The sequence below is a fragment of the Diaporthe batatas genome (assembly GCF_019321695.1).
Source record: "Diaporthe batatas strain CRI 302-4 chromosome Unknown Contig00003, whole genome shotgun sequence".
Lineage (NCBI taxonomy): Eukaryota > Fungi > Ascomycota > Sordariomycetes > Diaporthales > Diaporthaceae > Diaporthe > Diaporthe batatas.
The window spans coordinates 7304117-7330582 of NW_025408550.1; the positions used below are offsets into that span (position 1 = coordinate 7304117).

The following is a 26466-nucleotide window of genomic DNA, read 5'->3' on the forward strand; positions in this document are numbered from 1 at the left end:
CCAGGCCACCGCGACAACATTGAAGACAGACGACCCCTCGACCATGTGCTCCAAACCAGCCTGTCTTGCCTGCCATAACGCCCGCCCTGGCCGCTTGCACACCACCCGCTACCAAGGCGAGGCATTCATCGTCACCGGTCCAAACGAGGGTGGGTTTGGGCTGGGCCGGGCTGGACTGGGCCGGTTTGCCGCACAATCTTCAAAAGAGTGGGCACCCAATTTCAACCTGGGCTGCCAGGCTGCCTGGCTGCCAGGCTCCAGCTTTGTTCAAAACCAGCCTGCAGGCTCCCGGTACTTTGGGCACCTCTTCCTGAATCAGTGGCCACCTCTGCGCCTGGGCCACAGCGTGGTCTCCCCGCCCCCCGCCCCCCCTCCCTCATCTCTTCCTCCATCTGGGACCGCCATCGTCAAATCAGAACCCACCAGCACGTCATGCCTTGGGCAGCCCACGCGACCTTGTGGCGTCGCCAGTAGTCCTGATTTACAATCATCCCGCTGCCATCAAACGGGGCCACTAGCCGGCTGTGTCTCCTCACCACCCTTCTCTCGGCCAATGGGACCACCACACAACTCTGGCACGCTGGTTTCGGTTTGCTCGGCCAAAAGCCTCGCGGATGGCGGTTTAGTCGTAAATGGCGGGGCCACATGCGTGCACCCTCAAGATCTTCGATGTCCATCTGAGTTGCGCCAGCTGCGCCCGCTGCGCCAGTTGACACTGTGAATGTACTGCTCGCCGATTCGCCAGTCTGCCAGTACACAGCACTGCGTGGTTGAGTGGCCACCGGCCACCGATGCCACCGATGCCACCGATGCCACCGATGCCACCGATGCCACCGATCTGCTTCTGCCCTGCTCCACAGGCACAGGCCCGCACAATTCCATCGCTGTCTGCCAGTCGCTCGCAACCACAGCTCAAGGGCCCATCCTACAGGTTCCGCCACGGAGGCCCGGTGGTGCTGCAAATTGCAGGAATACGCCCTTGCCCGTCCCCCGTTTCCGCTGTCTGCAGCTCGAGACGCAGGTACCACAACCTCAAGAGGGAAGAAACGCCCTGCGGCGGCCACATGTGTGATTTTCCTCGGCGGTGCTATTCTCGTCATTTCCGAGACAACCGCAGCTCAGCGCCCTATTACCACCACGACAAGGATGGCGCCTCATGCCTGGCGACTGGAAATGCTCATTCCCACGGCGCTCGCTGCCTCCTCGACTCGAACGTCACATCCCAGTGGCTTCCTGCACTAGCTGTTCATCACGTTCTTACCGTTTCACGACGCTGCTTATGTCATTCTGGCACAGGCACCTACTGTGTAGACGGGCAGACGGGTCGCAGCCCTGACGCCTCCATCACAACCGGGCGTCGCATGGCCACCACGGCATGCGGCCCATGTAAGTGATGCAGGCACATCCCATCCCAGAGCGGCATTTGGAAAGGGCCTGGGCTGCCAAGCCGCAGGATCCGACAGGGTTCACACCCGCGGCCCGGATTGTTCAATGCGTCCTGCAGCATGTTGCCTCTGAGCCCGCTATATTCGGACCAGCCGAAGGGATAGTCGTGAATGCTATGAGAGCTGCGGCCCAAATGCCCTGTCTTATAAGCAAGGACTGGGTTTGGTGGCCACAATTGCTACGTCTTGCCTGTGCACGTGCATGTTCTGGAAGTCACTGCAATGGGAGTATATCGTGCGTGGCTGCGTGGTAGAGCATGCCAGGGTCCTCGTGTGCAGGAGGAGTTATATGCAGCACTACCGCACGGCAGAGGGGCCTGCTTCCCGCCATCCCCGTCCCGGGAATTGCATCGCGGTCAGCTACCATAGTACTTCGTTTTCAGCCCCTGATCCCGACCTTGGCCCATCTCGGTCGCGTTCGTAGTGTACATTTGTCCCCAGCTTGAACGCGCATGGCTGCTGCTGGTTACGGACGCCTTGCTGCAAGGCCATTGTAGGCCCACTGCCGCTCCTACAACGGACCGAGGAACGACTGGAAAGATTGTATACCACAGTAAAAGAAATACCCCGGACCAGGTACCCAGATGAGGGTGGGAATACGTACATACTAGAGCCGCCGCACCCCGTCGTCTCGGCAGGGTGGACTTGTGAGCCGGGGGTCTCTGCTCTGCTGGAGAAGCGCCCCTGTTCGGAGCCGATCTGCTTCGTTTCGCTGATAAACAAAGACTTGCCGCTTGAAACAGGTGACTACACAGTAGGCAGGCCAGCTATTTCGACGTGAATGGGCCCTTTGCGGCCAACCCACAACCTCGAGGAGCGGGTATAAGACGAGGACTAGAGCCACAGTCCACTGATGTATGTGTATGTGTATGGTCGCTAGGTCGCTGGGTTGCTGGGTTGCTGGCAGGTCAGATGGATTGGCGGCGAGTATAAAAGTACGCGCACATTCGCCTGCCTCGGTAGCAGGCATGTACTATGTACTCAGGGTACGGAGTACTCTGTACACCGGTCACTTCCAGCAGCCAAGCTCCTGATCGTAAGACCCCAAGGACCCCACCCTGCCCACCTCGCGACCAGCATCCTGGCCACCCTTCGTCTGGCCCTCTGGGCTTGGCACACATGTCCCCCATGTGCGCGGGCCTGCAGTCGGGCCCTACCACCCTGCGCCCGCCTCACACAGTAAGCCTTCCAGGGTAGGGGTGACGAACGATCGAAGAAGACCACAAGCTTCTCCCACAGCTCCCCAGCAGCTGCCCAGCTCCCCCCAGCTGCGCGCCCCCACGAAAGGGCCAGGCAGGCTGGCAGGGAGCAGAGGCGATGCCAGACAGATAGTAGTAGGTCTAGTAGATGCACAGGGTGAGCTGCAAGTCACCCTGTGGCTACACAGTACTGCAGATGCTTGCCACCCTCACATGCCATCATCGGACAGGAGGGTGGAGTCGCCCTCGGAGCTGCTTCTTGCGCGCTGGCCTCACAGTACGGAGTATATCGACAAGGCCAGACCAACAGTTGCGCCGAGCATGAGGTGAGGCGCCGTCTCTGCTATGCCATCAGCCATCAGCCACCAGATGCCGCGGTCAAATGCGTCTCGGGCTCAGCATGCACTGTACTGTACCTGAGACTCTTTATGCTCTGTGCACTATGCTCATTCGGGAAAGCATCCCCGTCTTGGGCAAACTCTTTCGCCAACGCTGGCGTCTCCCCGAATCCATCCGGCTCGGTGACAACCAGACAGCAGACACCAGACAACTCGCAAGCGGCGATCCTCAGGAAATTGAGACACTGTTGGGCCAGTCTCGGCTGGACCTGTCGTCATCTTCATTTCAGGATGACTCGGATACGAAAGGGCAGGTTTTCCAAGGCCCGTCTGCGAAAAGGCCAGCACGACAGCTCAGCCAATGTTGACGCGCCGGGGCTCCACCACGGCCAGCCACACCCGCGTCAGTTGCGCGTCAAAAAAACAAGGCCAGGCCATAGTACGGATGTGGACTGCCCCGTTCTGCCCGTCTGCCCGTGTGCTCCATGCACGGTACGTACGGCCGCCCCATCGTGATCTGTATGGCACTTTGCACGGACGACTTGCCCGTTCGCGGCGTAAATTCGCACAGGATGTGAACGGCTGCGAGAGGCACGGGTGTGGCGCTGCCCACATACTATTGAAGCTAAGCAGCCAAGGTGGAAGGGGGAAAATTCTGTCGTCTTCAAAATACCCGACATTTGGAAATGAGCCGTGGCGGTGTATCGGCGCTGATTAGCTGGCAAAACGTTATTGCCTCAGGTCTGCAACCGAACGCGCTCGCTACCTCTGGCTCCGAAAGTTTCGTCACCCGCCTGTAATCTGTAGACGGCCAGACGGCCAGACGGCATGTGTGGCCCTCTCCAGACCTGAACCCCTGTTTCAGCACATCGCGAATCTGGGCAGACGCTGGCACGCTCGCGGTCCCCAAATAAAATAGACTATATTCTCCTATCCAGGCATCAGAGTCCCAGGGCCACCCACTTTCCAGCCCTACCAAAAGATGAACCCTTGGATGCAGCGGAGCAGGCTTCAGGGGAATGAAGGGTCAGGGCAGGGGGAAATGACAGGACATCCTCAGGGGTTCTCCAGAAGATCTCTGTCGACAGTCTCGAGACAGGTCCACCGGGGCCATGACTTATTGCCCAACAAGGGGAAATTTGCCCTGGGAGCGAGGTGGAGTCGGACGCACTGGAAGGGGGGGGGCCTGGGGGGCTGGGGGGCAGCCCGGCAGCCCAGCTACCCAGGCGCCCCCGATCCTCAAACCATGTCCAACCTTATTGTTATAGGGATGGGCCTGTGCATGCGCCTGTTGCATCGGCCACCCCCGGCTTCTCCGCGCGACCTTGCCTTCCTTTCCTTGCCCTGCCCTGCCGTCCTGTCGTCCCCCGGCGCGACATGGGGTGGTCGCTGCGACCTCCCAGGGCACCCTGGTACTCGTGCAAACTTCGACGACGAAGACTGAACGACATGTCATGCCAGACCATACTGTCGCCGCAGTGCACGAGGTCTGGAGGCCGAGATCAGGGGGATTCTTTGGAAGGGCAAAGGCGCTGTTATCAGAGAAGTTGCTGCCACGTATAGGCCTCACAGGTGACAGGTGCCATTTGCACGGCGTACACTGCCTACCAACGGGGCAGTCGAAGTATAGGAAATCCAGATTTGCTTGGGTGGGCAGACGGCCGAGGCATGTGAGGCCTTGATGTGCATTCGAACTTTTTGCCGAACTCGCAGTCAACAGGAGCATCGGCCAGGCCTCGGGATCTGAAGTGGTGAGTTGTAGGCCATTCTAGCCAGTCGAGCGCAACGTCGTGTGGGCAGCAGCCTCGGTGAACCACACCGTGAACCACACCATAGTAGATGTCTGCGATCAAGAGGGGTCATTGGTGCGAGGGCTCACAAGACGGCAATTCGCACGTTTGACGATGCTGCGGCTTGGATGTCCCGAGGGAGAGATAAAAAAAGCGAATGTCAGCTTGGTCCTTCTCTCTCATTTGCCAATCAACGAAAACAAGAACGACCAGCAGAACCACGCAGATTGGGGTGATTTCCCACAGCACTCGTCAAATCGCGTCGCGCGTCATGAGGCCCCGGGACACTGCATTGGAACTTCCTTTTGGGCGACGTGAGGGCTCAGATTTGCCGCGGGAACATCGGACCGCCCTCGATATGATCGGTGGCCGCCCAGTTAATCCCGCTGGTATGCTCATCGACGACGCGGGCATCAGCCTGCATGCGCCTTCCCGCGGTCGTTTGGGGGGGGGGGGCTCTTTTTTTTTTTTTTTTTTGTTTTTTTCGGCCACGGCTGCCACCCTCCCCCCCAGGCAAGCAAGCAGCCAACGGCTCTCAGGATGAGCGGATGATCTCATGACACGATACTATGAAACTATTTCTGATGGGAAATTTGAGCCATCATCGAAGAGAATGTTTAGATGTCTCCTTTCTCATCGTCTTCAGGCATAGATTCATGTATCCACGTCACAGTGGACACATGCTCCTGGATATTTCATGTCTTGCTTCTCTTCCGTGACGAGCACCACTTCATGGGGTAGGTCCGCGGTTTTTTTTTTTTTGGGGGGGGGGGGCAGCCTCATTTCCATCCTATTCCCGACACTCTGGATCAGGTAGTAGCAGGATCTTGACCATCATGCAAGCTGGCGGGTTCCTGTTTTACAGAAGATGTCTCACTGGCCGTGGGAAGGAAAAAAGAGTGAGTAGCGGTTGATCAATCGCATGCGTCGTCTGAAACAAGACCGAGAGGAACTGTCTCCGGTCTTTGGAGGGCTGAGTGGTTCACCGCCTTCTTCACTCCCTCCTGAAGTCCCGAACACTCCATTGTGAAGCGAGAGGCGCACCCACATGCAAAATATTCTCGGGAAGAACCTCTGGCTGAATTGTGCTCTTCTTATGTAGGCGGACTGTGTCTGTTGTTGCACCGCATGCCTGCGTAGTGTCCACTCGTTTCCAGCCAGCTGGCTTGCGCATGTTGGAAGCCATACTACATGTCGTGATTGTTCCCGAATTGCGAGACATAGCAGAGCGTTCCTGCCTGGGCTGGCATTCGCTCAACCAAGCGCCCAAGGGTCGGCAACTTCACTAACTGATCAACCACATGGCCCTGACAGCATGTGGCTTCTGTTGGTGAGGGGTTGAAAGGGCGTGTATACATCCACGGTTGTGGAAAAGGAACGATCGCTCTGGTTGCGATCTCGACCCGACCAAAGTTGCGACCGAGGCCGGCCTCTAGACCCATCGACTGTCATAGCATCCGTTGATGTAACGATTCTCATATCTGGCTCTGTACTTTTTTTTGGGGGGGGAGGGGGTGGTGATGGTCGAGGAACAGAGGAACCATGATAAGCCTTTCAAAGTTATAGAGCAGGAGAGACGCCTACAGCGACTAGACATCCAGAAATTCACTTGGTAACTGAACCCGCCAGCCCTGCAAGTTTACAGCTTCTAGGTTTGATGCTCTCGAACAGGTCCTATAATTTCACGCTTAGTCTGGTGAGGGACAAATACGGAGACTTGGAGCCCCTTGCTCTCCAGCAGGTAGCAAGCTGGCCGTAGCAAGCCAGTGATCTTTTCAGTTTTCCAATTGTGCCTCCTCATCTTCTGAGACCAATCGTTCCAATACATGTGTTTCTACTTGTTGCCCCGGTGGTATCTAGTTCCCAACATTTTACCTTGTACTCTTTTGCAATGTGATGCTGTGAAGGAAGTCGCTGTCGCCGGAAAAGAAAAAAGAAAAGAAAAAGAAAAAAACAAAGGCAAAAAGATTGACGGGACAGGTATCTGGTAACGAGATGCCTCAAGGGCACAGGGCGCTCCCAGACCAGCCATTACTCCAACAAGATGCTCAGAGCGGTCATTCCGGCCGCACACTCACGGGAACTTTCTCCCTCTCCCTCTCCCGCTCTCGATGACGGTGTGACCGGTGTGGCAGACCACCACGGTCATTGTCATCAGCGTAGTACTCGAGTCTGCGGGGCTCATCGTCCTCTTCGTTTCGGTGTCGTTTCGACCGAGCATCACGCTCTCGGTCTTTCTCACGTTCACGCTGATTCTTTTCCTCACGTCGCTTTTTCTCGTCCTCCTCTTCATCTCGAGGGTCGCGTCGGTGTGACCTATGCGGTCTCCGTCTATCATCGTCATCGTCGTCGTCACGGTCGTCATCCCTGTCTCGCTCTTGCTCCCTGTCGTACTCTTGTCGTCTCATCTCTGGGTGGGTTGTCAGCCATTTCCATTTTCCGAAAACCCCCTCTACAACTGCAGAGTGGGAGAACGAAGCCGACATGTAAAGATCAAAGGAGACGTGATGTTCGGAAGAACAAAGGAGACGACGAGCACAGGCACAAGGCACGGGCACGGGTCACAGGGCACGCAGGTCTGGGGCGGTGGGCGGTGGGAGGTGGGCGGTGGACGATAGACAAGGCAAACTGGACGGGCGGGTTCGGCGAGGTTCACGGTGTGGGCGGGCACGGCGACGGACGAGGAAGCGGAACGATTCAAGACAGAAAATGGAAAGGAAGCAACCCACCTCTCAACTGTGCAGTCGCAGCCGTATAGGCCTCAATCTCTTCCTTGTTCAGGACACGGAGGACAATGACGAAGTCATCGCGAACCTCGAACCGTTCCTTGCCGATCGTCAGAGCCTCTGGGTTTACCAACTTGCGGCTGATCTTGGTCCATCGTGCCCCCGGTGGCACGTTGCTCTTGGACTTGTCATCCTTGTGAGGTGCAACACCTTCACGGACAGGATTAGGTTCCTCTGGGAACTGGACCTTAGGCTGCTTGAGAATCCCCTTGATAGGCTTCTTGTCGTCCTTGTCTCTTGGTGGTGACACGACCCTTACTTGTTTGTCGTCGCCACCAGTGACTGCTTCACGGCCCCTGATGTCGTCGCCGGACTCTGTCCCCCTTCTGGGCGGGGATGGCTGAGAATGCCGCTCAGGAGAAGACTCGTCGTTTGCGGCCTTCTCATTTTCCTTGTCCGACTCCTCCTTGGCCTTGAGCTGCTCCTTCAGCGCCATCAGGCCGGCAGTGTCGTTTGGCCTGAAAGCGGATGAGGGTCGCCGCCGCCGCCTAGGCTTGTTCTCGTCAGAAGAGCTTGCATCGCGGGCCCCGCTCATGGTCGGCTCTCCAGAGAGCTTCGCCTCGGCCTCGTGCCTGCTGCGTTCTTTGTCGTCGGCGCCATCGACATCTCGTTCCCTGCTTGGCCTTTCCTCGGTCTCGTCCCGTGGGATAGGTCGCTCGTCAGCCTCCTTTCTGGGGGGCTTCTGCCGTTCCTCGGCTTCATCCCTGCGGACCTCATCATCCGCGCGTCTCTTTGGCGATCTCTCCTTCTCTCCTTCGTCTTTGCCCTTGTGAGACATTGCGCCGAGACCGAGCGCGCCAGCTGCTATGCTCAGGCCGGTCGCGACTTTATCACGAATCTTGTCCTTGTCCTTGTCCTTGTCCTTTTCCCTTTCCCTTTCCTTTTCCTTATCCCTGTCCCTGTCCCTGTCCCTGTCCCGCGTTCGTTCGTCCTCGCCACGAATGTGATCATCTTTGCTGGTCTTCCTGTTATCGGCACGATGATCATCTTCTTTGCGGGCTTGATCACGACCGTACTTGCGAGCCTCACGATGAGTTAGGTCGTCATCTGACCGACGCTTGGGCTCGCGTTCCCAATCATCCACTCGAGAATCTCGCCGCTGCTCCGTACGGCGCTCACGGACAGCTGTGAAGTCCTCGCGCTCTCTTTCCCTCAGGCGATCGTCTTTCTTGTCTCCCTCAACCCGAATGCCAAACCCACGGGTGCCCACGCCCTCGTCGCGGGAATAGTCCCTGTCGCGGGTATCCCGAGATCCATAGTGATCGTCGCGTGCCCGATACAGGTCATCTGGCTGGGAGGCTCGAGTCGGTCCGTCTTGGTACAGGGACACTGGCCGGTGGCCAGTGCGCGAAGGGCGTCGTTCGATACGATCGGGTCGCTCGACGGGGCTGGGTGGTATGTCCAGCTGGCTGGAACGGCGGTCGGGGGCGGGAACAGGAATCACAGGAGGCGCAGGCATTCGAACAGGCGGCCGGTCATAGATTCCTGCCGTGTTCTCCTCGGCTATCCTCCTGTTGTAATTGTCCAGAGCGCGAGACGGTGGCGGGGCTCTGGCCCGGCCTTCGTATGGTCGGGTGACATCGGTGCCGACGTTGACGGATGGACGGTAGTACGTGTTCCGGTCAAAGCTGTCGCGGCGACGCCTAGTGTGAACCTTGTCGTTGTCCAGGTCGTAACGTGCCAAATCACTGGGGTTAGTATACTCGTATCCCGTGTCGCCTAGGTCGACTGTCTTTGTGCTGAGTCGTGGAGGGTCGGCGTAGATGGACGAGGGCCTTTCACGGCGAAGCCCGTTACGAGAGGGGGCGAGCCTGTCATCGTTTGTCCGCTGCCTCAGACGGAGGAACTCGTCATTGTCCAATGTTGAGCTGATCGAGCCCGAGGCATGGTACGGCCGGGTGTGGCTCCGCGAGCGGATGGACGAAGCCGGCTGGGTGTAATACTGGTCTTCGTCACTGGACCGGTAGGCGTCGCGGCCTCTGTCTGGTGCGGGGCTTGCAGGGTGATGACTGGATGCGCCGTGAGAGACCGAGGACTCTTTGCTCTGCCGCGTGGTGACTATGATGGGCGGCCTCTTGGTGGTGGAGTCCATGGTCGAGCTCCGAGTGCGACTGTTCTCCCGGATGCTGGAGCTCCTGGTGATAGGGTCCTTCCTGACGGTGTATGTGGTGGTGGTCACAGGAATGTTGGGGCCTCGCCAGTCGTTGGAGCCATGCCGGTGGTGATGGTGATGAGACTGGTGGGGAGCAACGGATTCGTATCTCGAGGAGGGCATAACATGTATATCGCCGCCGTAGAAGGAGCTGTAACCGCTGCTCATAGTAGGCATTGACATGCGCGCAGGATTGAAGGTTGGCGACCTCCTGCCGGAGTTGTAGCGATAGCGGTCACCCATTGTGTCTCACGGAGATTAGAGATTGCGCTCGAAACCAGGCCCTATCTCGGACTCTCGTCGTTTCTGCGTTTCGGGGTAGTTGGTCCCGTCCTGAGGTCAGCCGCGAGGGTGTCTCGACCGATCTTGTCCCTACCGCGGGTGGATGATCGGGAGAGCAGGCCGTTGCCAGGCTCGGGAGTCCGTCTTGTGAGCGGCGTAAGTCGGTGTAGAGGCGGGGCAGAGGAACGGGGGGCGAATACAAAAAGATGGCTGAAGCAGCTAGGTGTCAGCTTTTCCAAGGCGACGCATTCCTGTCAGACGATTAGCTTCACCCACACCGGAGCCGGAGCCACTGCCTACATGTGCGGAGGGTAGATCTGGCCACGAAGAAAAGACCCCGAGAGGGGGGGTGGGACCCGATGGCTCTTGAGGCAGCGATGTGGCCTGGCTGATGGCTCTCGGAGAGACTGGGTCGCAAGGCCAAAGCAATGCCGGTTTTTTTGGAGGACGACAGTACGAGGGGAAATGCGTAGAAGCGGTCGCCCGTTGGGGGTGGCAGCCTTATCGGCGTTGTGGTCCGGCGGGGTCTGTGTGGGCGAGAGGGGAGGGGGAGACTGGTCTGGGTGCTTTTAGCGGCCCCAGGGGGGGTGAGCAGGGTGGCGTTGGACTGTCGGGCTCGAGAATGGAGGCACCCGACCAGTGGGGGAAGCTCGCTCCTGGGCAATTTTCCAACGTTGGGGCGAGAGGAAGCAAGAGAGGAGTAAGCGGTGTGCGGTCGGATTCGAAAGAGACCTTGTGACTCGAAGCTGGGGGCGCCGGTCGTGGGTAGTGGCCGTTGCTGTTATCTGGTGGTGGTTCCCAGGCGCCTTGGAGACTTTTGGGGGCGGTTTCGGTTGGTGGGCGGAGATGGCGGGCGAGGAGGAAGAAGGAGACTTTCCCCTCGGGACGGCGAGCTGCAGACTAACAACCAGGCCGCCTGGACGGCAGACGGCAGACGGCAGACGGCAGGACGCAGGCAGGATTGCAGATCACACCTGGCCTGCTAACCTCTGGCCCTTCGTCAAGACGAAAAGCTGGTACGGAGTAGTGGAAATAGTTGCAGGCAGTAGTTAGTGGCAGGAGGAGGAGAAGAAGGAGGATGCGGAGGCGACGGCGGAGTGTGCAGGAAAATATGGTGGTCCCAGGGTTGGAAGTGCAGTGCAGGCTTATCCTCTGCCTGGCCTCGCTTCTGTGCTGCCCAGGTGCAGTGCAGGGGCATGGGCATGGAAGGAGCAAGGTCAGGGTTGCTTGCTTCTCTCACTTGAGCACCTCGGAATGGGATACATTGTAGAACTGGCATGTACTGGCACGTTGGTAACTCCGTATACCCGGAGAGCATTGTAGTGTGAATGCCCAATGAAGCAAGGGGAGGAAGGGACAGACAGTGCTCGCACCCCTGTGCGATTTTGCAGGCCAGGCCTCCCAGGGCCCGTCCAGCTGCAGCGGCCCAGTCTGCCAGTCTATGAGGCCCCGTAGTACCTGCTAGTCCGACTGACATCACCGGCAAGGAATGACGTTGGCGCTCACTGCCCGTGGTGGGTTTGCTCGACAGTTCCCACCTGGCCCGAGCCCAGCCCGCCACAACATGTCCCGCCCAGCTCCTCGCCGTCCCTTCTTCACTTGCTGTGTAGGCGCGCCCGACCATCAGGCCTCGCTGTCTGCTGTTGTTGGGTTTTTCAGATTGGGCTGGCACGCCCGCCCGCCCGAGTGCCTGCTTAAGTGCCTATTTAAGTGACAAGGTACCCTCGGGCTTACTACGCTAAGTCAGGCACAGGACCCTTTTCGCGCTTCTTTAGCTCGCAAGGGTCTCGTGTCCCAGGTGTTTAGGTGCCAGGGCGGGCCGTATTCCAGCCCAATACTGATGACAGCCCAGTGCTGTAGACCTCTACAAACCGTCGCCGTATTTGTTGTTGCTCGCTCGGCAGCCTCGGAGGGGTCAGCCTCCCTTGGACGGCACCTTGGCGGCAGAGCCTGCCGGCCCCCAAATCATCACGATCTGTCCATGACGAGTAGCAAGAGTGGCCCGTGCCGCGGGCATTCCAGGCCTTCCCCTAGCCTCGGCATCACCACCGGACGGCACATACCAGTCAGTACCTACGGAGTACTCGCCAGCCGTCCAGCCTGTCTCCACAGCCTGTCTTGCCTGCCTTGTCTGCCTTGCCCCAACGCCAGTGTTTCCCGCTGGACCCTTGTGCAGCACCTCAGCACCTCTGCCTGATGATACCCAGCAGTTTGTCACTGTTTCACAACTGTCTGTCTTTGCAGATATGTCAATTCTGCAACTGAGCCCATATGTTCACTGTCCTACGATGATCTAAGCGAGCGCCCCCATGGGGTCCCAAAGTGGCAGCACAATGGGCTCCTTGTTCAGAACGTTCCGCACCTCCTTGCTCAGGAACTTTGGATCAATCACTGCTTGGTAGACAAACTCGTCCATCCTGTGAATCGTCAGGTCAGCAGCCACGCTTGCAATCATCTCTTGGACCATTGAACAGCTCCAGCTTTCTAGCACCCAGCCCGTTTTTTGTTTTTTTGAGGGGGAGGGGACGGGGATTTGGGCGGGGAATCGAAACTGACCACTTGTCACTCATCACGAACCAGCCCTGCTCGCCACTCGCGGTCCCCCAGCTGTTTTGCACCCTCCAACGCACTGTCTTGCCCGCTTGCTCATCCACGTGGACAGCAGTCAGTACCATCGCATGTGTCACTAGTGCACGTTAATTATATACTGTGCGTTTGAGAATGGTGTGTTTTGAAGGTTTCCCTTAAAACATGGCACAGGGGGGGGCGCCGAGAAAGTAGAATCACGGTGCTTACTAGCGCTCTCACCAGTCCTCAGTCTGGATGCTTTGTCCATTCCCAAAAGGCTCACATTAAAGCCGAGCTCATAGTCAATCAGTTCGACGTCCATGACCCCACTCACGCGGTCGCTAAACTTGCCAACATCACTGCCGAAGAAGACAGGCAGTCCGGCCTTGAGCATGGACACGCACGCGTTCTTGAGCGTCTGCATATCCACATTGATATAAGTTATACCCCGGCCGCCAACTATATTCCCGAGCCTGTCCACAGTGAGCAGGCTCAGGGGAGGATTGCGCGGGTCGTGTACCAAGCTGACAAGGCCAGCAATGACGGACGAGGTAACGCGATACTCCGAGGACCAGATGTCTACCGCAAAGTCGATTGGGGTGGTGCTGACCTCCCTTGCCTTGCCGTTCTTGTCGACATATTGCCATGTGAACTCCTCAGTAGCTGCAGGGGGCGGTCCAAGGGTCAGAGTTAGTATCGTGTGAATTTCCTTGACCATCTTCGCCTTTGCAGCTGCGACGCTAGAGGACGTGGCGGCGGAGGATTTCAGCAGGCTTCGCAAGATAAGCGCATCCTCTCGGAGCTTGGTAAAGATGATAGAGTTGACTATGCCACTGGACATGGCGTTGAAAGAATCCGGGTACAGAACCTGTGGAACGAGGCCATACTTGGCGACAAGGTTATAAACCATATCCCATTGTCCTCCATCAGATAAAGGAGCCTGCACCAGGGTCTGCACCAAGCGCGAGTCCAGATCCTCATCTGCCGTGTCGATGATTTGTTCCAGGAAGTAGTTGGCCTTCTCGAGCTTGTCCCAAAAAAAGAGCCATGACTGCGAGAGCTCAAACGTCTCAAGGTTGTACCTCTGCATTAGGGCGACTCGGAAGACGTTGGTAGCGGCGAAGAGCCAGCACCGGCCCGATGACCGCTGGTTCGTGATGGGGGCACCCTCGAATGGGATCTTGATATTGTAGACTTGCTGGTCGGATATTTGGGCGGCCCGAGACGTCAGGACATCGCGAGGGTTGGCGGCCGAGAGAGCCGACAAAGCAAGCCTAAAGTGCGCGCATGGTGTTAAAACGGGATACCTTTCTGGGCATCAGTTGGGAGCTTTTCGGTCTGATACCTGTTCTTGGGGTCCTCTAATAACTTGGCCTGCCAGTCCTCGAGCTGCGAGACGTCGAGGGTGGTCGGGGATCGCCTCAGAGCACCAAGTGTCTTCTCGTTGGGTGAGCCGGACTGGCCAAAATCGTCAACCTCGACGTAGCCATCGTCGTTGACAGCCTGCTTCCTCTCCAGGTCGAGGGCCCGAAGGCGGTCAACAATGGCCCTCTCGGCAGCTGTTGGCTTAGACTGGTAAGCGCCCATGGTTCCGAGTCTAGGAGATGATCTGAACGTGGATTTGAGTGAGCAGACTGAAAGCGTAACAGGTCCGGTTAGAGGCAAAGTCTTGCTTCCAGAAGGACTCAATTCGTAGGTAGAAAGAGCACATTAGTTGAGGACCGAGCCCATGAATCACAGACCCGAGTGACCATCGAGGATGACCTGGGGCAGCCCTGAGACACTTACGGCGCAGGTGTGGGGAGCTTATCATATGGTCACAGACAGATGCCACAAGCGGCTAGACCTGGACACTTCTAGCCAATAGTCTTACATGTTAGATCCATTTCCCCACTTGGTTGAGAACCCTTTAGGCTGACTACTGCCGGCGGGCATTAAAGATAGCACATGCTAAAGTAGCATAGTACGAAGCCAAACCTACTTATTATTAGATAAGAAAAAGTATTAAATAATTATTAAATAGTTTTTTAATTTAATATTTATTAATAATTAATAAATTATTTTTTTATATTATTTTAAGTTTTAATTTAATATAAATATTTTTTATTTATTTATTTTTTAATAATTTTAATAATATATTTAAATATTATAATATAATTAATTTTTTAAATTATATTTTAATTTACATTATAAAAATAATTTATTAATATTTATTTATAAAATAAACTTTAAATTTAAATTATTATTATTATTATTATAATAATAATAATAATAATAATTTTAATTTATTAAATATTTTTAATTTATTAATATTAAAATTAATATTAAAATAATATAAACTTATAAATTATTAAAAGTAATTAATTATTATATTAATTATTATATTAATTATTATATTAATTATTATATTAATTATTATATTAATTATTATATTAATTATTATATTAATTATTATATTAATTTTTAAATAATTTAATTTAATAATAATAATTAAATTTAATTATTTTAATAATTAATTTAAAAATATATATTTAAATATTTATATTTAAAAATTTTAATTTAAAAGATTTAATATATTAAAATATAGAATTTTATTTATAAAATAAAATTATTTAAAAGCTTAATTAAATTAAAGTATTTACTTTTAAATAAATTCTTTTAAGATTTTTATAATTTAAAATATTAATTTAATAATAAGTAATTTATTTTATAAATTAAAAATATATTATTTTAAAGTTATTTTTATTTAATAATTTTAATAAAATTTAATAAACTTTAAATAAAGAATATAATAATATTAATTTATAATTTATTTATTAAATACTTTTATTTAATATTAAAAATTAAGTTTTATTATATTAAATAAAGTAATATAAAATAATTATAAATATTATATAAACTATTTATATTTTTTAATTTTACTATTAAGTTAAAAATAAATAGTTAAAGTTTTAAAAGGATAAAATATAATATATTTTTAAAAATTAGTTTAATTAAGTTTATTATATAAGACTTTTTATAATAACTTTATAATTATTTATAATACTATCTATTATTAAAAGATACCTTTTTATATTAGTATATTAAGTTATATTAGTTTAAATTAATGCTATTAGTCTATTAAAGGTTGAAGTTATTACGAACTATAGGCTAGTTTAACACTAGTAAGCACTATATATCAGTGTTAAATTCACTATATAACTTAGGTAAGTTAGTTAAAATAGGTGAAGATAAAGCTACTATCCCCCTAACTAGGGTTCTAGCTTAAGTAAATACCTATCTATTAGCTCCGCTATATTATAAGTAAAACTACTTAAAAGTAGTCACTTAGTTAAACTAAGAGATAACCTTTAGGTAAGGTAACTATACTCTATTATTATATATAATATTTAGGTTTATAGTTTTAATAGCTCTACTATAAATAGAAGAAGAAATAGCTATTAATAATTAAGTTTATAATTATATAAAAATAGACCTTTATTTTAAAGAAAAGTTATTAATATTTAAGATAGTAAATATATTTTTAGAGAAGTTAAAAAATTATAAGTTTAATTTAAAGGAAATTAAGATTTATAAGAATTTTAAACTTAAGTTTAAGGGTTTTAATTTAATATTTATATTTATAGAAATAAAAGTATTTATATAGTTTAAAAGAAGATTTAAATTAAGTTAGAAACTAAATTAAGTTATAATAAAAGAAACTAATTAAATAAAAATTAGTTAGAAAATTATAATTATAGGTTTTTAGTTTTATATTAAGGAGGGTTATAAATATTATATATAATAAATTTATTAAATTAAATTTTAAATATATTTTTATAATTTTAATTATTTATTTTAATTTAATATTTAACTTTAAAAATATAATTAATTTATATTAATAATATTATATAAGAGAATTTAATAATAAACATTATAGTTAAGTAGTAAATACTTAAGAGGAGCTCTTTAAATCCCTCTGGCTATTGTGAAGGAGGTAAGAGAGACTATAAACGCCGCAGCTATGTAGAATAGATAACATCTAAACAATATCTAACAATACTCTAGTCCCCTTTTTGTCCAGTCTAGCAAGAAGATAACAAAGCAAACCTTTGCTGCCTCACTATGGCTTAGCCACTTGCTCCTTACGGAAGAACTTGAAATATCCAAATGGAATGATCAGTTGCATGCCCAAAGCAACCCAGAACCACGCTCTGCCGATCCCTGGCATAATGCCCTCGGAAAAATCGGGGAATACGTCCCCCGGGCCAATCTTGTTGGGCGCCGTTGCCCTTGCCAAAATGGTAGCGATGCTTCCAAGGATCTGAGCACCGACAAGTGTAGCGGCAACGTGTTGCCTGGTTAGCGTCAGAAGCAGCACCATGCCCACACCAACGCCCTGAATGGTATCCAACACACCAAGCCAGAGCCACAAGATCCTGGAGACGACCGCCGAGGCTACCGCGCTGCCAATCCAGGGGAGGAAGAGCCCAACGCCTGACGTACCCCAGAGCATCTGTGCCCATCTTGGCGCGCCTAGCCCAACTGAGAACATTGGTACGATCCAGGGGTGGCTCAGACTGAACTTGGAGAATATCCATAGTAAAAGCGCCCACACGATCACGAAGAAGCCGATGGCGAGAAGTACGGCCGACCAACCCGGTAGGTACTTTGAAGAGAAGAGGAACTGCCAGTTCCGACCATAAGGCGCACTCAGCCAGTAGTTCTGCACCACCACCGCGAGGAAGAACCAAGGAACGACATGTCGTCGCATCAGGGACTTGTAGAAACTGGGGATATAGTCCGGGGACTGGCGGTAGTAGTCCGGCAGCCCTACGTAAAGGGTGATCCCGACGAGCCACATGAGGATTGCTATAGGTGCGGCAATGACGAGGAGGATTGGGACAGAGCTACTGGCGATGCTGCCGCTGGTGGGCCCGTCGCCATCCTGGCCGTTGAGCACCGACGCCCAGTACCACAGCGCGACGATATAGAGCTGCTGAATGCCCTGGATTATACACGCGCGGAAAATCCAAGTACTAATCGGTGAGCCGCCCTCATCGCCAAAATTGACAGCAAAGAAGATACTGCCTGTCGAAGCACCAGCAGCGTAGACGCACGTTGCCAGCGACTGAACGATATCGCGTCCGCTGTCTGCGGCAACGAAAGGAGAAATGCCGACGAGGATAAAGGCGAGCCCGTAAAAGAACCAAGGAACACACAAGATGTAAAGTGAGTGAAAGCGACGGTAAAATAACCAACAGAGGCAAGAGCATATGCCATATACCCCTGCTACTGTGTACAGTTTGGTAGCAGTCTGGCTGACCTCGCCCGTTAGAAGGACGATTTGGTAGCTGTTCGCCGAGAGGATCTGACCAAGTGCGAGGAGGAAAGAGTAGACTGGCCAGTCACCAAGACGGATCTGAAGGAGTCTGACGGCATGTTAACGGGATTGCTTCTCGCCACAAGTCCATGTTGTCACTTACTTCTTGACGCCTTTGGGTGGTTTGTAACCGGTACCCAAGAGAAACTCGTCATCGCGATCGGGATCCGAGATCCTAGTGTCGAGTTCGTCGCCGTCGTCTTCATCGCTGGGTGCGATACTGTTATAGCTCACTGACCGGGAGTTGCGAGACGTGGGAAAGGGGCTGGGCAAGGGGCTAGCACTGGGGCTCCGAGAACGCCCAAGCTTCGCATCTTTAAACCTCCTGAACCATTCCCTCTCGGACTTCGTAAGGTATTCTTCAATACAGAGCTCGTTCTCGCTGTTTTTGACACTGAGACCGGCGAGCTTGTTCTCAAAATCGCGGTAGTATTCTCCCGTGTTGTCGTTAAAGAAGGGATCGACCTTCTGCAGCTTGTAATCAGTCCTCTCTCCCACAACTTCAACAACTGACAGCCGTGAGCTGTTGCGTTGGCTTGTGAAGCCGCGGTCAACATTCGAATTGATAGGGTTAGCAACAATTTGGGACGCAGTGCTACTGTCAGGTGCCATCATGCGGAATGCAAAAGTATCGACACTTTCGCGGGGTGCATCGCGGTACGGGCCTTCTCCAACGAGGTCTCTGTATGCGTTCTGCCGAGGATTATTATCTCCAGCTCTATTGACTGCCGCGGTCATGGTAGCTAGGCTGTCGGACGACGAGTGGTTGCTGGGGCCTCCAAACGCGTAGAAGTGATTCGGCGGGGGGAGAAGGCTAGGCGCGTCTGATTCGGACTCATTGACCTGTGCTGGAGGAAGGGGAGGCTGTGACGGTGAGCGTGATCGGTTATCACGACCAATTGTCGATGGTGCCTGCCCGACCGATTCAGCCCGAGTGGCAAAATAAGGGAGGGAAAGGCTTGAGGCTCGTGATCCGCGAGGGCTGACAGATCTGGACACAAAGGCCGACCGGGGGGGTGTCGGCTCAGTATCCTCGAGCAGCCTGTCGTTGGCGGCTTCCAAGTTGATGTTGGAAGGAACGGTAAGCAGCGGTCCGCTTGTCACCCGCTTACTCTTGCGGGCCTCCTTGTTATGCAGACGGATGGCCTCGGACTGGAGCTTCTCAAGGTCCTCCAGCCACTGCCGCACGGGAAAACGCTGCTGGGCAGCCCATGCTCTCATCTGGACGCGGTCCCTCGTTTGACACTCCAGAGCCGACACGATGGCTCCGCGGAATTGACGGAGCAGGTGGCGAGGAGCCGTCGACTCGATAGTATACCAAAATCCAGGCATTTGCCCGAGACCACCCACACGAGCGCCAACTCCGAGGGCCCCCTTTCGACCGAATTCAACGGCTACAAGCCCGAACGGCTCATCCCGAGAAGGTATAAGGGCAAATTCTGCTCCACTGAAGATGTAAGGAGGTAGCGATGTGAACTCCGGCTTGCTGTAGACTCTTTTTGGGTATTTCTCCATGAGCTTGGCCAACTTGAGGGCTGCAAACTTTCCATAGAGATCGATGACGGGCCCAACGCAGATTAACTGGGTCTTGGGGTATCTCTCGAGAATGGACGGGAAGATGTCTGCAATAAGGTCCACACCTTTCTGCAGACTCCATCGCCCAACGAAGACAAAAAGCTCGGCCGTCGGATCAACCTCGAGACCAGCCCACTCCTGAGCCTGCTTGCGGAGTGCGCCGCGTTTAGACTCCGACTCGTCATCCACCATTGGCTTCGCCGTGTTGCTCATCTCGTTTCTATCCCAATCTTCCATGTCGGTAGGGTCAGGATTTGGTAATTGGCCAATTTTGGACAAACCCCAAAAGATGGGATATCGTGCGTACGACCGGTCACCATACTTCTTCGAGACGCCAACAGCACCGAATCCTCTCTGATGTACCCGGAGATAAGAGGCTCCGGCGTGAAGCAGGTTGAAGACTGATCCAAACTGCACGTACTTTTTGACGATCTCAGGGTCGAGGTTGAAAACCGAGCATACTTCCTTGCTTTCCTCCGCAGATCGCATAGGCCAGAGTCCCTGAAATTCAGCATTGTGAAGGCTTAAAGCACACGGAATGGTCCGCTCAGGCAGGAGGTAAAGAGGGGCTGCAGCTCCATGGTAATCGTTTATATGGTAGAGGTCGACCGGAAACCGTTTCATTGTTTGAGCAATACAGTAATTCCATGCGCTGTAGTAGATGGCGGATTCCATATCATCCATTCTAGGCGGGTATGGGTCAGCTTTAGACTGCTTTCGAAAGATGGGCGCATCCAGCAGCACATAGGTAATGTTGTTAACCTTGTGGTACTGAACCTCCACCTCAAATTCTTTACCCATTATTACAGGAAAGAAGCTGTCGGCTCTTTGATCCATTGGGTATTCAATCCCGGAGACACAAGGGACTACCCATATCAAATCTTGGTGCTCGAGTGCTTTGCCCATCAGCTGAGCCATCACGCCGAGGCCGCCGATCTTGATTTTGATGTTCCAATCGTCGATGTTATACTCCATCGTCGCAATGAGGACGGTGCGCCTCTTGGCCAGGGCATCAGCCCCAACATCACTCATCTCCATGCTGTTGCTGTCAGGAGGCTTGCGGAAGTCCTCAAAGGATAGAATCGACAGTCGGTCTGCAGCCCTGTCAAATGCCGACCTGTTGCGGCGCTTGAAGCCGATCTTGTTCACTTTGACCTTGTAAAAGGATCCCATGAATATCCAAATGGCAAAGAGGCCACCTAGAACGGGGAGCACCGCGAGGAGTATGAGCAGGACAATTTGAAGCCACCGGCTTCCTTGAGGCTCCATAACAAACCTCAGGGTATTGTCGTTGAGGCGCAGCCTGTAGCTGAGTGCTGAGCCCGGTGGGGGCGAAGAGATATTGAAGAAATTGGGTGTCAAGGAGGTCGGGCTCAACCGGTCTGCAATACCGTCGTTGTCCACATCGCCGAGAATATAAGTCTGGTCCGGTTTGCCGTCAGGGTTTATACCCCAGACGTTAAGTTGGATGTGTGAGGGCCATTCGTCCATAAAGTGCAATTGCCAGTTGCCATTGCCGTCGACCGACATCTTGTTGTGAATACCTGCATCGAAACCAAATTGATTGAAATCACCCATCACGAACATGTGAGGGAAGCGACTTCGGTATGTGGTAGAATCTCTGCGGGCCAGGCGGCCACTCGAGACTGGGGCGACGTCACCTTGTTGAATGATGCTGCTCGATCCCAAAGGCGAAGAGTGATACTGCACTATCACATGCTCATTTTTCCAAGCTTGAGCGGGCGTCCCTTTCCAGGGAAGCTTCTCAATCTGTTGCCTGCCGCCTACGTAAGGCTGCCAGTCGCTCCAAGACGAGCCCCAGTTTGTCGAGTACCGCCACGAAGACGCGCCTGCCGCGTTGTGGTTTACGAAGAAGTCGTTGCCAGACTTGGTAAACAGCGAGGTCGAGTAGTTCGCTGTCATTGGCCATGCGACGGGATTCTCGACCGAGCCCACACGGCTGTCATATGTTAGCCACCTGCTATGGAGCCTGCAGCATTACATGGTAGAATGTTGCAAAAAATGGACGACAGGGTCCCGCAGAATGGAGAAAATGATACTTACAGTAGGAATTTGTCAGTAGAGTTTGTGCTGTCCTTGCCGTCTCTCGTTGCAGCATCCTTGACGATGATCGAGTGAACACCCTCCTGAATGTTCAAAAGCGTCGCAGACCAACGCCATTTCGACCCAATTGCGCCAACAAAGGGTGGCTTTTCATCGTCAGAAAGCGTGGTGCATTTGATAGAGCCGGTATCGATCCCAGCATCTCTCTCATCCCTCTCTGTGAGCGAGGAAAGGGTGATGGACTCCGTCACCCCGTCACAGTCCATTTCCCGTGAGAAAGAGAAGCTGATATCCAAGGTCCCCTGGGAACCTGAAAGATCAATAGACACATCATGGCCTGGCGTGAACTTTGTGATCATTGGAGGCGCCTCTTTCCAGTCAGTCTTCTTCACGTAAGCTCGGTATTCGAATGGAGCCATCGTGATCTCGGGCAAGCATCCGCTCAGCTTCTCAGAGCCATCAAATCCAAAGGACTTGGGGGATTTCTCGATCTCGATCTCATCGTAGGGATAAAACAAATTCTTCAGTTTGGCATTGGCATCGAAGGGCGAGAAGAACGCTGTCTCGTTCTTGCTGCAGTCAAAAGTGTACTTTTCCTCCGTGTCGCGGTTATGGTAAACAAACCATACTGGTTCAGAAGCAAACTGCCCTTGAACGGTCGGAAAAAATGCTCGAGCAACGCTCCAGATACCTCGTTCAGTAGGTGTCGTGCTCCCATGAAGTATAGTCAAGTCAGTCTGATTCGAAAGCTGCTGCACCAGCCATCCTTCTGAGAGAGTTTTATAATTCTCTCGCATGGTATACATGGCTTTCAGTATGTTTCTTGTCGGATGACTGGGATCGCGGTGATCGCGTGGGACTCCTTCATCTTCGCAACCCCTTCGCCCTTGGTCTAAAGGCCAGTCAATGTACTGTGAGCTGCCTAGATTGTAGCAGCCGTGCATCTTCCCTGTTGGTGACGTTAGTCCTGCTACGGATCCCAAAGTGTTGTATTCCGGAATTCCAAAACAGGAAAGATAGTGATCCGTAACACGTGAGAAATCATGCTTACAGGCGGGTGCAGGACTCATTGGTTGACGCCCAAATATATAGTTGTCTGCGGTGTTGTCCATGACGTAGAGGCTCTGCTCCTGACCGTAGTAGATCAAGGGGATTCCGGGCAAGAACAATGTCGTGATGAAAAACCCCAACAGCTCCCTCTCAACCCCTTGGGTAATTGCTGGCCAGCGAAAATTATCTTGCTGTAAAAGCACGTTAGCATGTTGGCACACGATTGCGTACTGAGGGCAGGGGATTCGATTTTAGAAGTTGATGAAAGTGACGGTACAAGTTGCTTTTGGTGAAAGGCGTATTCCCGTGGGGGTAATGGATACTAACATTGGTTACCCCATACCTGGTGAAGTTAGCCTAGATATCCTGAGGTCCTACGGATCCTGAAGTGTTGTATTCTAGACATTTCAAAACATGAAAGACGGGCATCCGTGAAAGATGAAAAGTGATGCTCACATATGTCTCGGATCAAATTTGCCAGTGTTTGGGTTGACCAAATCATTCGTGAGAATCATCTGGTTCGTAGCGTTGACCCAGTCGAGGGGGAGATCGTAGCCAGCCTCCAGATTACCACTCATTCCGAGAAATCTTGTGAGGTAGTGGTACACAGAGTAATGAAATGCGGCCGAGTCGAGAGCGTTTTGGCCTTTTACGCGGAGGAAAAACTTGTCCTCGCTCTGCTTGCCGGTCAAATTCATAGCTGCCGGAAGCCCTTCGGGCCGTTGATCAGGCTGCCGTCCCCGACCATAGTAGACTTGTACATTTCAGTGAACTGCCATGAGGCTTGAGGTGGGTGGGTGGGTGGGGGAGGGGGGATCGTGCCACGGCAGGAGAAGAATGGGACCTACTGGAGCTGAGAGTATTGCCGGGTGTGAGCTCTCCGGGAAGGAAGAAGTTTTTCTTGCCAACTTTGGCTGCACAATCACGCATTGCTGCAGAGAAGTTGCCCTGAAAGTTTATTAGATACTTCGGATTTTTTTAACAATAGATGACTAACCTGGGCATCGACCGTCACCTGAGCAGCTTTATCGAATCGGAAACCATCGATGTCAAGCATCGTGATGACCAAGCAGGAAAAGTTCTCGAGGCGATGGCGGACGGAAGGTACCCAGTCCCTCAGGCGGTCCTGAACTGAGGCAAACTTCGTGATCTGACGTTGGTAGTCCGGATGGACACCGAAGGCCTCCGTATCACCATACTGGTCGAAGTCAGAGGAGAAACAGCCCTTGAATTTTTCGCGTTCGAAGTCATCGATGGGAAATCCAGTCTCATTCCAGAAACGAGGGTATTGGCATGTGTCGTTGTAGTCGTTGCCGAATGCAAAGTCGTGATACTGTCTCTCGCTCTTGTACAAGACCTTGTATTCATCTGTCTTGAAAGGGGCAGAATCATTGAGGTGGCCTTCAAAACCGATGAGATCCCCTAATCTGAGACGCGAGACAAGTCTCAGTCACTGAAAATCGCCTTTTGAGGATTCAATCACTCACGTAGCCATTGTGTTATCCATAATTACGTACATCCCTCTCGCGTGTATTTCCTGTATCGCTTCTTGCCATAATGAGATATTGCCAAAGTGGGCATCGAGAAGGGTCAGATCAAGGGGCTGGGAAGAAATTAGAAACCGTACAGCCACAGTTTTGACATGATACAAGTACGGACCGAATATGCATCCGCACCCCATGGCTGATTTATAAAAGGCGAGCCGGCAACGTAGATTCCCTGAACATGAATTAATACCTAAGATGAGCACATTCAACAACAGATATAACGTACCTTGATGCCCATACCCTGGATCTGTAGCATTCAGAGTTAGCTATCAAATGACCTAGTAGGGAGAAGCCGACATGATTTGCGGGCTGGGTGTTTGGAATGGGGGTGCCAACACAACGCCACAGCCTGCTCAAGAAGCCAGTATCATGAAACGTTCTGTGGGTCATGGGCTATAGCTGGAAGAGGCTCATTCTTTAACGGGTCGACAAACGTATGCATCAATCTACTTACGTAGTCCAAGGAGTCGACCAAGCCTTGAATATCGCCACCATGCCTGAGCTGCGTGCTCCACACATCTTGCTCAAAAAGGGTGCCATTGGCGTTATCGTTGGAGGGATCACCATTCACCCACTTATCGAGCCTAAAGGGTGACGTTAATTCTGCCACAGATTCCGAGGTGTTGCATTCGAGAACATTTCAAGACATTTCAAGATAAGGGATCTGTGACAGCTGGAGAGTGATGCTTACATGACAGTGTAGAAAGGGAACCTCCAATCATCCGGTGATGGATGATAAGCATGACCTTTTCGTTCGCCGGAATAGTCCAAGGGACTGAGTGCTTGCTGGTTTGTGTTCAGGTTGTACTCAGCATAAGCTGGGTCATAGCGAAGAGCCTGGGCTACCGGGCCTACAAGTACGATATAGATGAGAATCATGGCAGTAAACGACAGGTGCCCCAAATGGGCAACGAGGATGATTCCCGTGAAGGAGACGAGACGAGGGGCGGGTACAGTGAAGAGAAGGAAAACAGACAGACGCACGCAAACTTAGAGCCAAGAGTCCACCTGCCATCCCAATTCATGCCGGACCGAGATATATACGCATTTCCACAGGCATGGTTTGGCAACCCTGGGGGGTCAGCGATCTGACTGTCAGCCAAGTGGGAGGCTGAATCATGGGCCTAAGGGTCTAGCGTGCCATTCTGCGGCTGTGAAATACCAAAAGTAACTGAGAGGTTGTGAGGAGACGCAGCAGGCAGCCAAATTCGAGTTTCAGGGACCAAGCTGAGAAGCTGGTGGAGATGGTCGCTCTAGGGCTCTGCTGTCATCCGCATGTATATCGACTGTGGCCCTGGCGGGAGACAACACTCGTTGGCCCCATGATAAGTCTGGGCATGCGAGAGGTGTAATCTGACCTGTTCCATGCGCCTCAATCTCGCTTCATGTACTTGTTGGCCACTGCGACCAACATGTTGTATCCCAGTTAAAAAGCCTTTCAAAAATGGTATGATACGCAGAAACCTGTAGACAAGCGATGTGATACCCTCTACGGGTGATGCAAGTGAGAACGACAGTAACTTCCGGTACATTGAAACGGAAACGACAGGTTTACTAACAGACCTTGGTGACCCCCGCCCCCAGGCATCTGGCCGCCATGAACATCTGCTCAAGTGCAGTCGAGACTGATGATATCTGTGTCGCTGATATTGGCAGGAGGAGGCGCTGCGCGGTAGGCAGGGTAGCCGTGTATCCCGGTGGGATCCAGACGAACCTTTCCAAGACGCAGACCGACGCTGGAGGCCGAAACCAAGCGGTTATCGGCAGCGTAGGCGAAGGCCGTGCATGTGGCAGCCGGTGGTAGGGTCTCGACTGGTTAGACCGGCCCGCTGTAGGGCTGTACTGACCAGTTCGCAAGGCCGAGTGCGACGACAGCCCATACCACGAGGATACCAGCTCGGCGAGCCAGTCACTCAGCTTGCAGCAGCCATGCGATTCCTTTCAGCCCAATACACACGTAGCAGTGAGCAGCCGTTGACCGGGGCGCAACTGGAAGCAGAGCGAGCTTGTAAGTCCACAAGACTGTGCGGCCAAGCCCATGTGATCATGCCTGGGACATGGAGGGGGCTTTCTGCAGCATCGACAGTCAGCCCCAACCGCCGCCTTCACAGGGATGACCCGCTGCTGATGAGCTCCATCCGGAAACCACGCCCTTGACAGGGTGTTGGACGCAGGGAACTTCCTACGCGTGCATGGCGGGCTGCCTATGCTCGGAGCCGCAATTCCTCCTCTGAGTACTGTGTAAACGTCGTGAAAATGCGACTGCCAGACCGCAGAGATAGTCTCGGGTCGCCAACAGTCATGCAGT

The 26466-nt window shown here is 52.2% G+C and overlaps 4 protein-coding genes across 4 annotated transcripts; 1 reads left to right on the top strand and 3 right to left on the bottom strand.

The window, feature by feature from the left end:
• Positions 1-434: 434 nt before the first annotated feature.
• KVR01_002914 (uncharacterized protein) lies at positions 435-6061 on the top strand (the record flags this gene model as incomplete). The annotated part of the gene is given in 8 exon segments (XM_044791189.1): positions 435-1386; positions 1870-2021; positions 2875-3474; positions 4696-4733; positions 4819-5004; positions 5019-5161; positions 5419-5509; positions 5875-6061. The coding sequence occupies 8 exon segments, from the start codon at positions 792-794 to the stop codon at positions 6059-6061; spliced, it is 1992 nt and encodes a 663-aa protein (XP_044647929.1). The 5' UTR covers positions 435-791.
• Positions 6062-6273: 212 nt separating this feature from the next.
• KVR01_002974 (uncharacterized protein) lies at positions 6274-11315 on the bottom strand. Its single transcript, XM_044784225.1, has 3 exons — positions 10293-11315; positions 7502-10243; positions 6274-7182 (listed from the first exon to the last, which is right to left on the bottom strand). Exons 2-3 carry the CDS (start codon positions 9951-9953, stop codon positions 6830-6832), a joined length of 2805 nt encoding a protein of 934 aa, XP_044647989.1. The 5' UTR covers positions 9954-10243; positions 10293-11315; the 3' UTR covers positions 6274-6829.
• Positions 11316-12224: 909 nt separating this feature from the next.
• KVR01_002468 (bleomycin hydrolase) lies at positions 12225-14307 on the bottom strand. Its single transcript, XM_044784379.1, has 4 exons — positions 13906-14307; positions 12789-13834; positions 12549-12678; positions 12225-12409 (listed from the first exon to the last, which is right to left on the bottom strand). Exons 1-4 carry the CDS (start codon positions 14145-14147, stop codon positions 12286-12288), a joined length of 1542 nt encoding a protein of 513 aa, XP_044647483.1. The 5' UTR covers positions 14148-14307; the 3' UTR covers positions 12225-12285.
• Positions 14308-16504: 2197 nt separating this feature from the next.
• On the bottom strand, positions 16505-25037 carry KVR01_003189 (uncharacterized protein; the record flags this gene model as incomplete). The annotated part of the gene is made up of 12 exons (XM_044794485.1): positions 16505-17971; positions 18026-21457; positions 21562-22802; positions 22939-22954; positions 23068-23365; positions 23460-23559; positions 23609-24038; positions 24099-24214; positions 24271-24330; positions 24385-24405; positions 24613-24742; positions 24850-25037. 12 exons carry the CDS (start codon positions 25035-25037, stop codon positions 16663-16665), a joined length of 7341 nt encoding a protein of 2446 aa, XP_044648204.1. The 3' UTR covers positions 16505-16662.
• Positions 25038-26466: the final 1429 nt, after the last annotated feature.

Excerpts from the sequence above, each read along its gene's own strand:
- KVR01_002468 (XM_044784379.1), bottom strand. The coding sequence starts at position 14,147 with ATGGGCGCTTACCAGTCTAAGCCAACAGCTGCCGAGAGGGCCATTGTT. Across the intron at positions 12,679-12,788 it reads GAGGACTGGTGAGAGCGCTA|TGACACATGCGATGGTACTG; the intron begins GTAAGCACCGTG and ends AACGTGCACTAG. Across the intron at positions 12,410-12,548 it reads TTCGTGATGAGTGACAAGTG|GATGGACGAGTTTGTCTACC; the intron begins GTCAGTTTCGAT and ends GACGATTCACAG.
- KVR01_002974 (XM_044784225.1), bottom strand. The coding sequence starts at position 9,953 with ATGGGTGACCGCTATCGCTACAACTCCGGCAGGAGGTCGCCAACCTTC. Across the intron at positions 7,183-7,501 it reads TGCGACTGCACAGTTGAGAG|AGATGAGACGACAAGAGTAC; the intron begins GTGGGTTGCTTC and ends CAACCCACCCAG.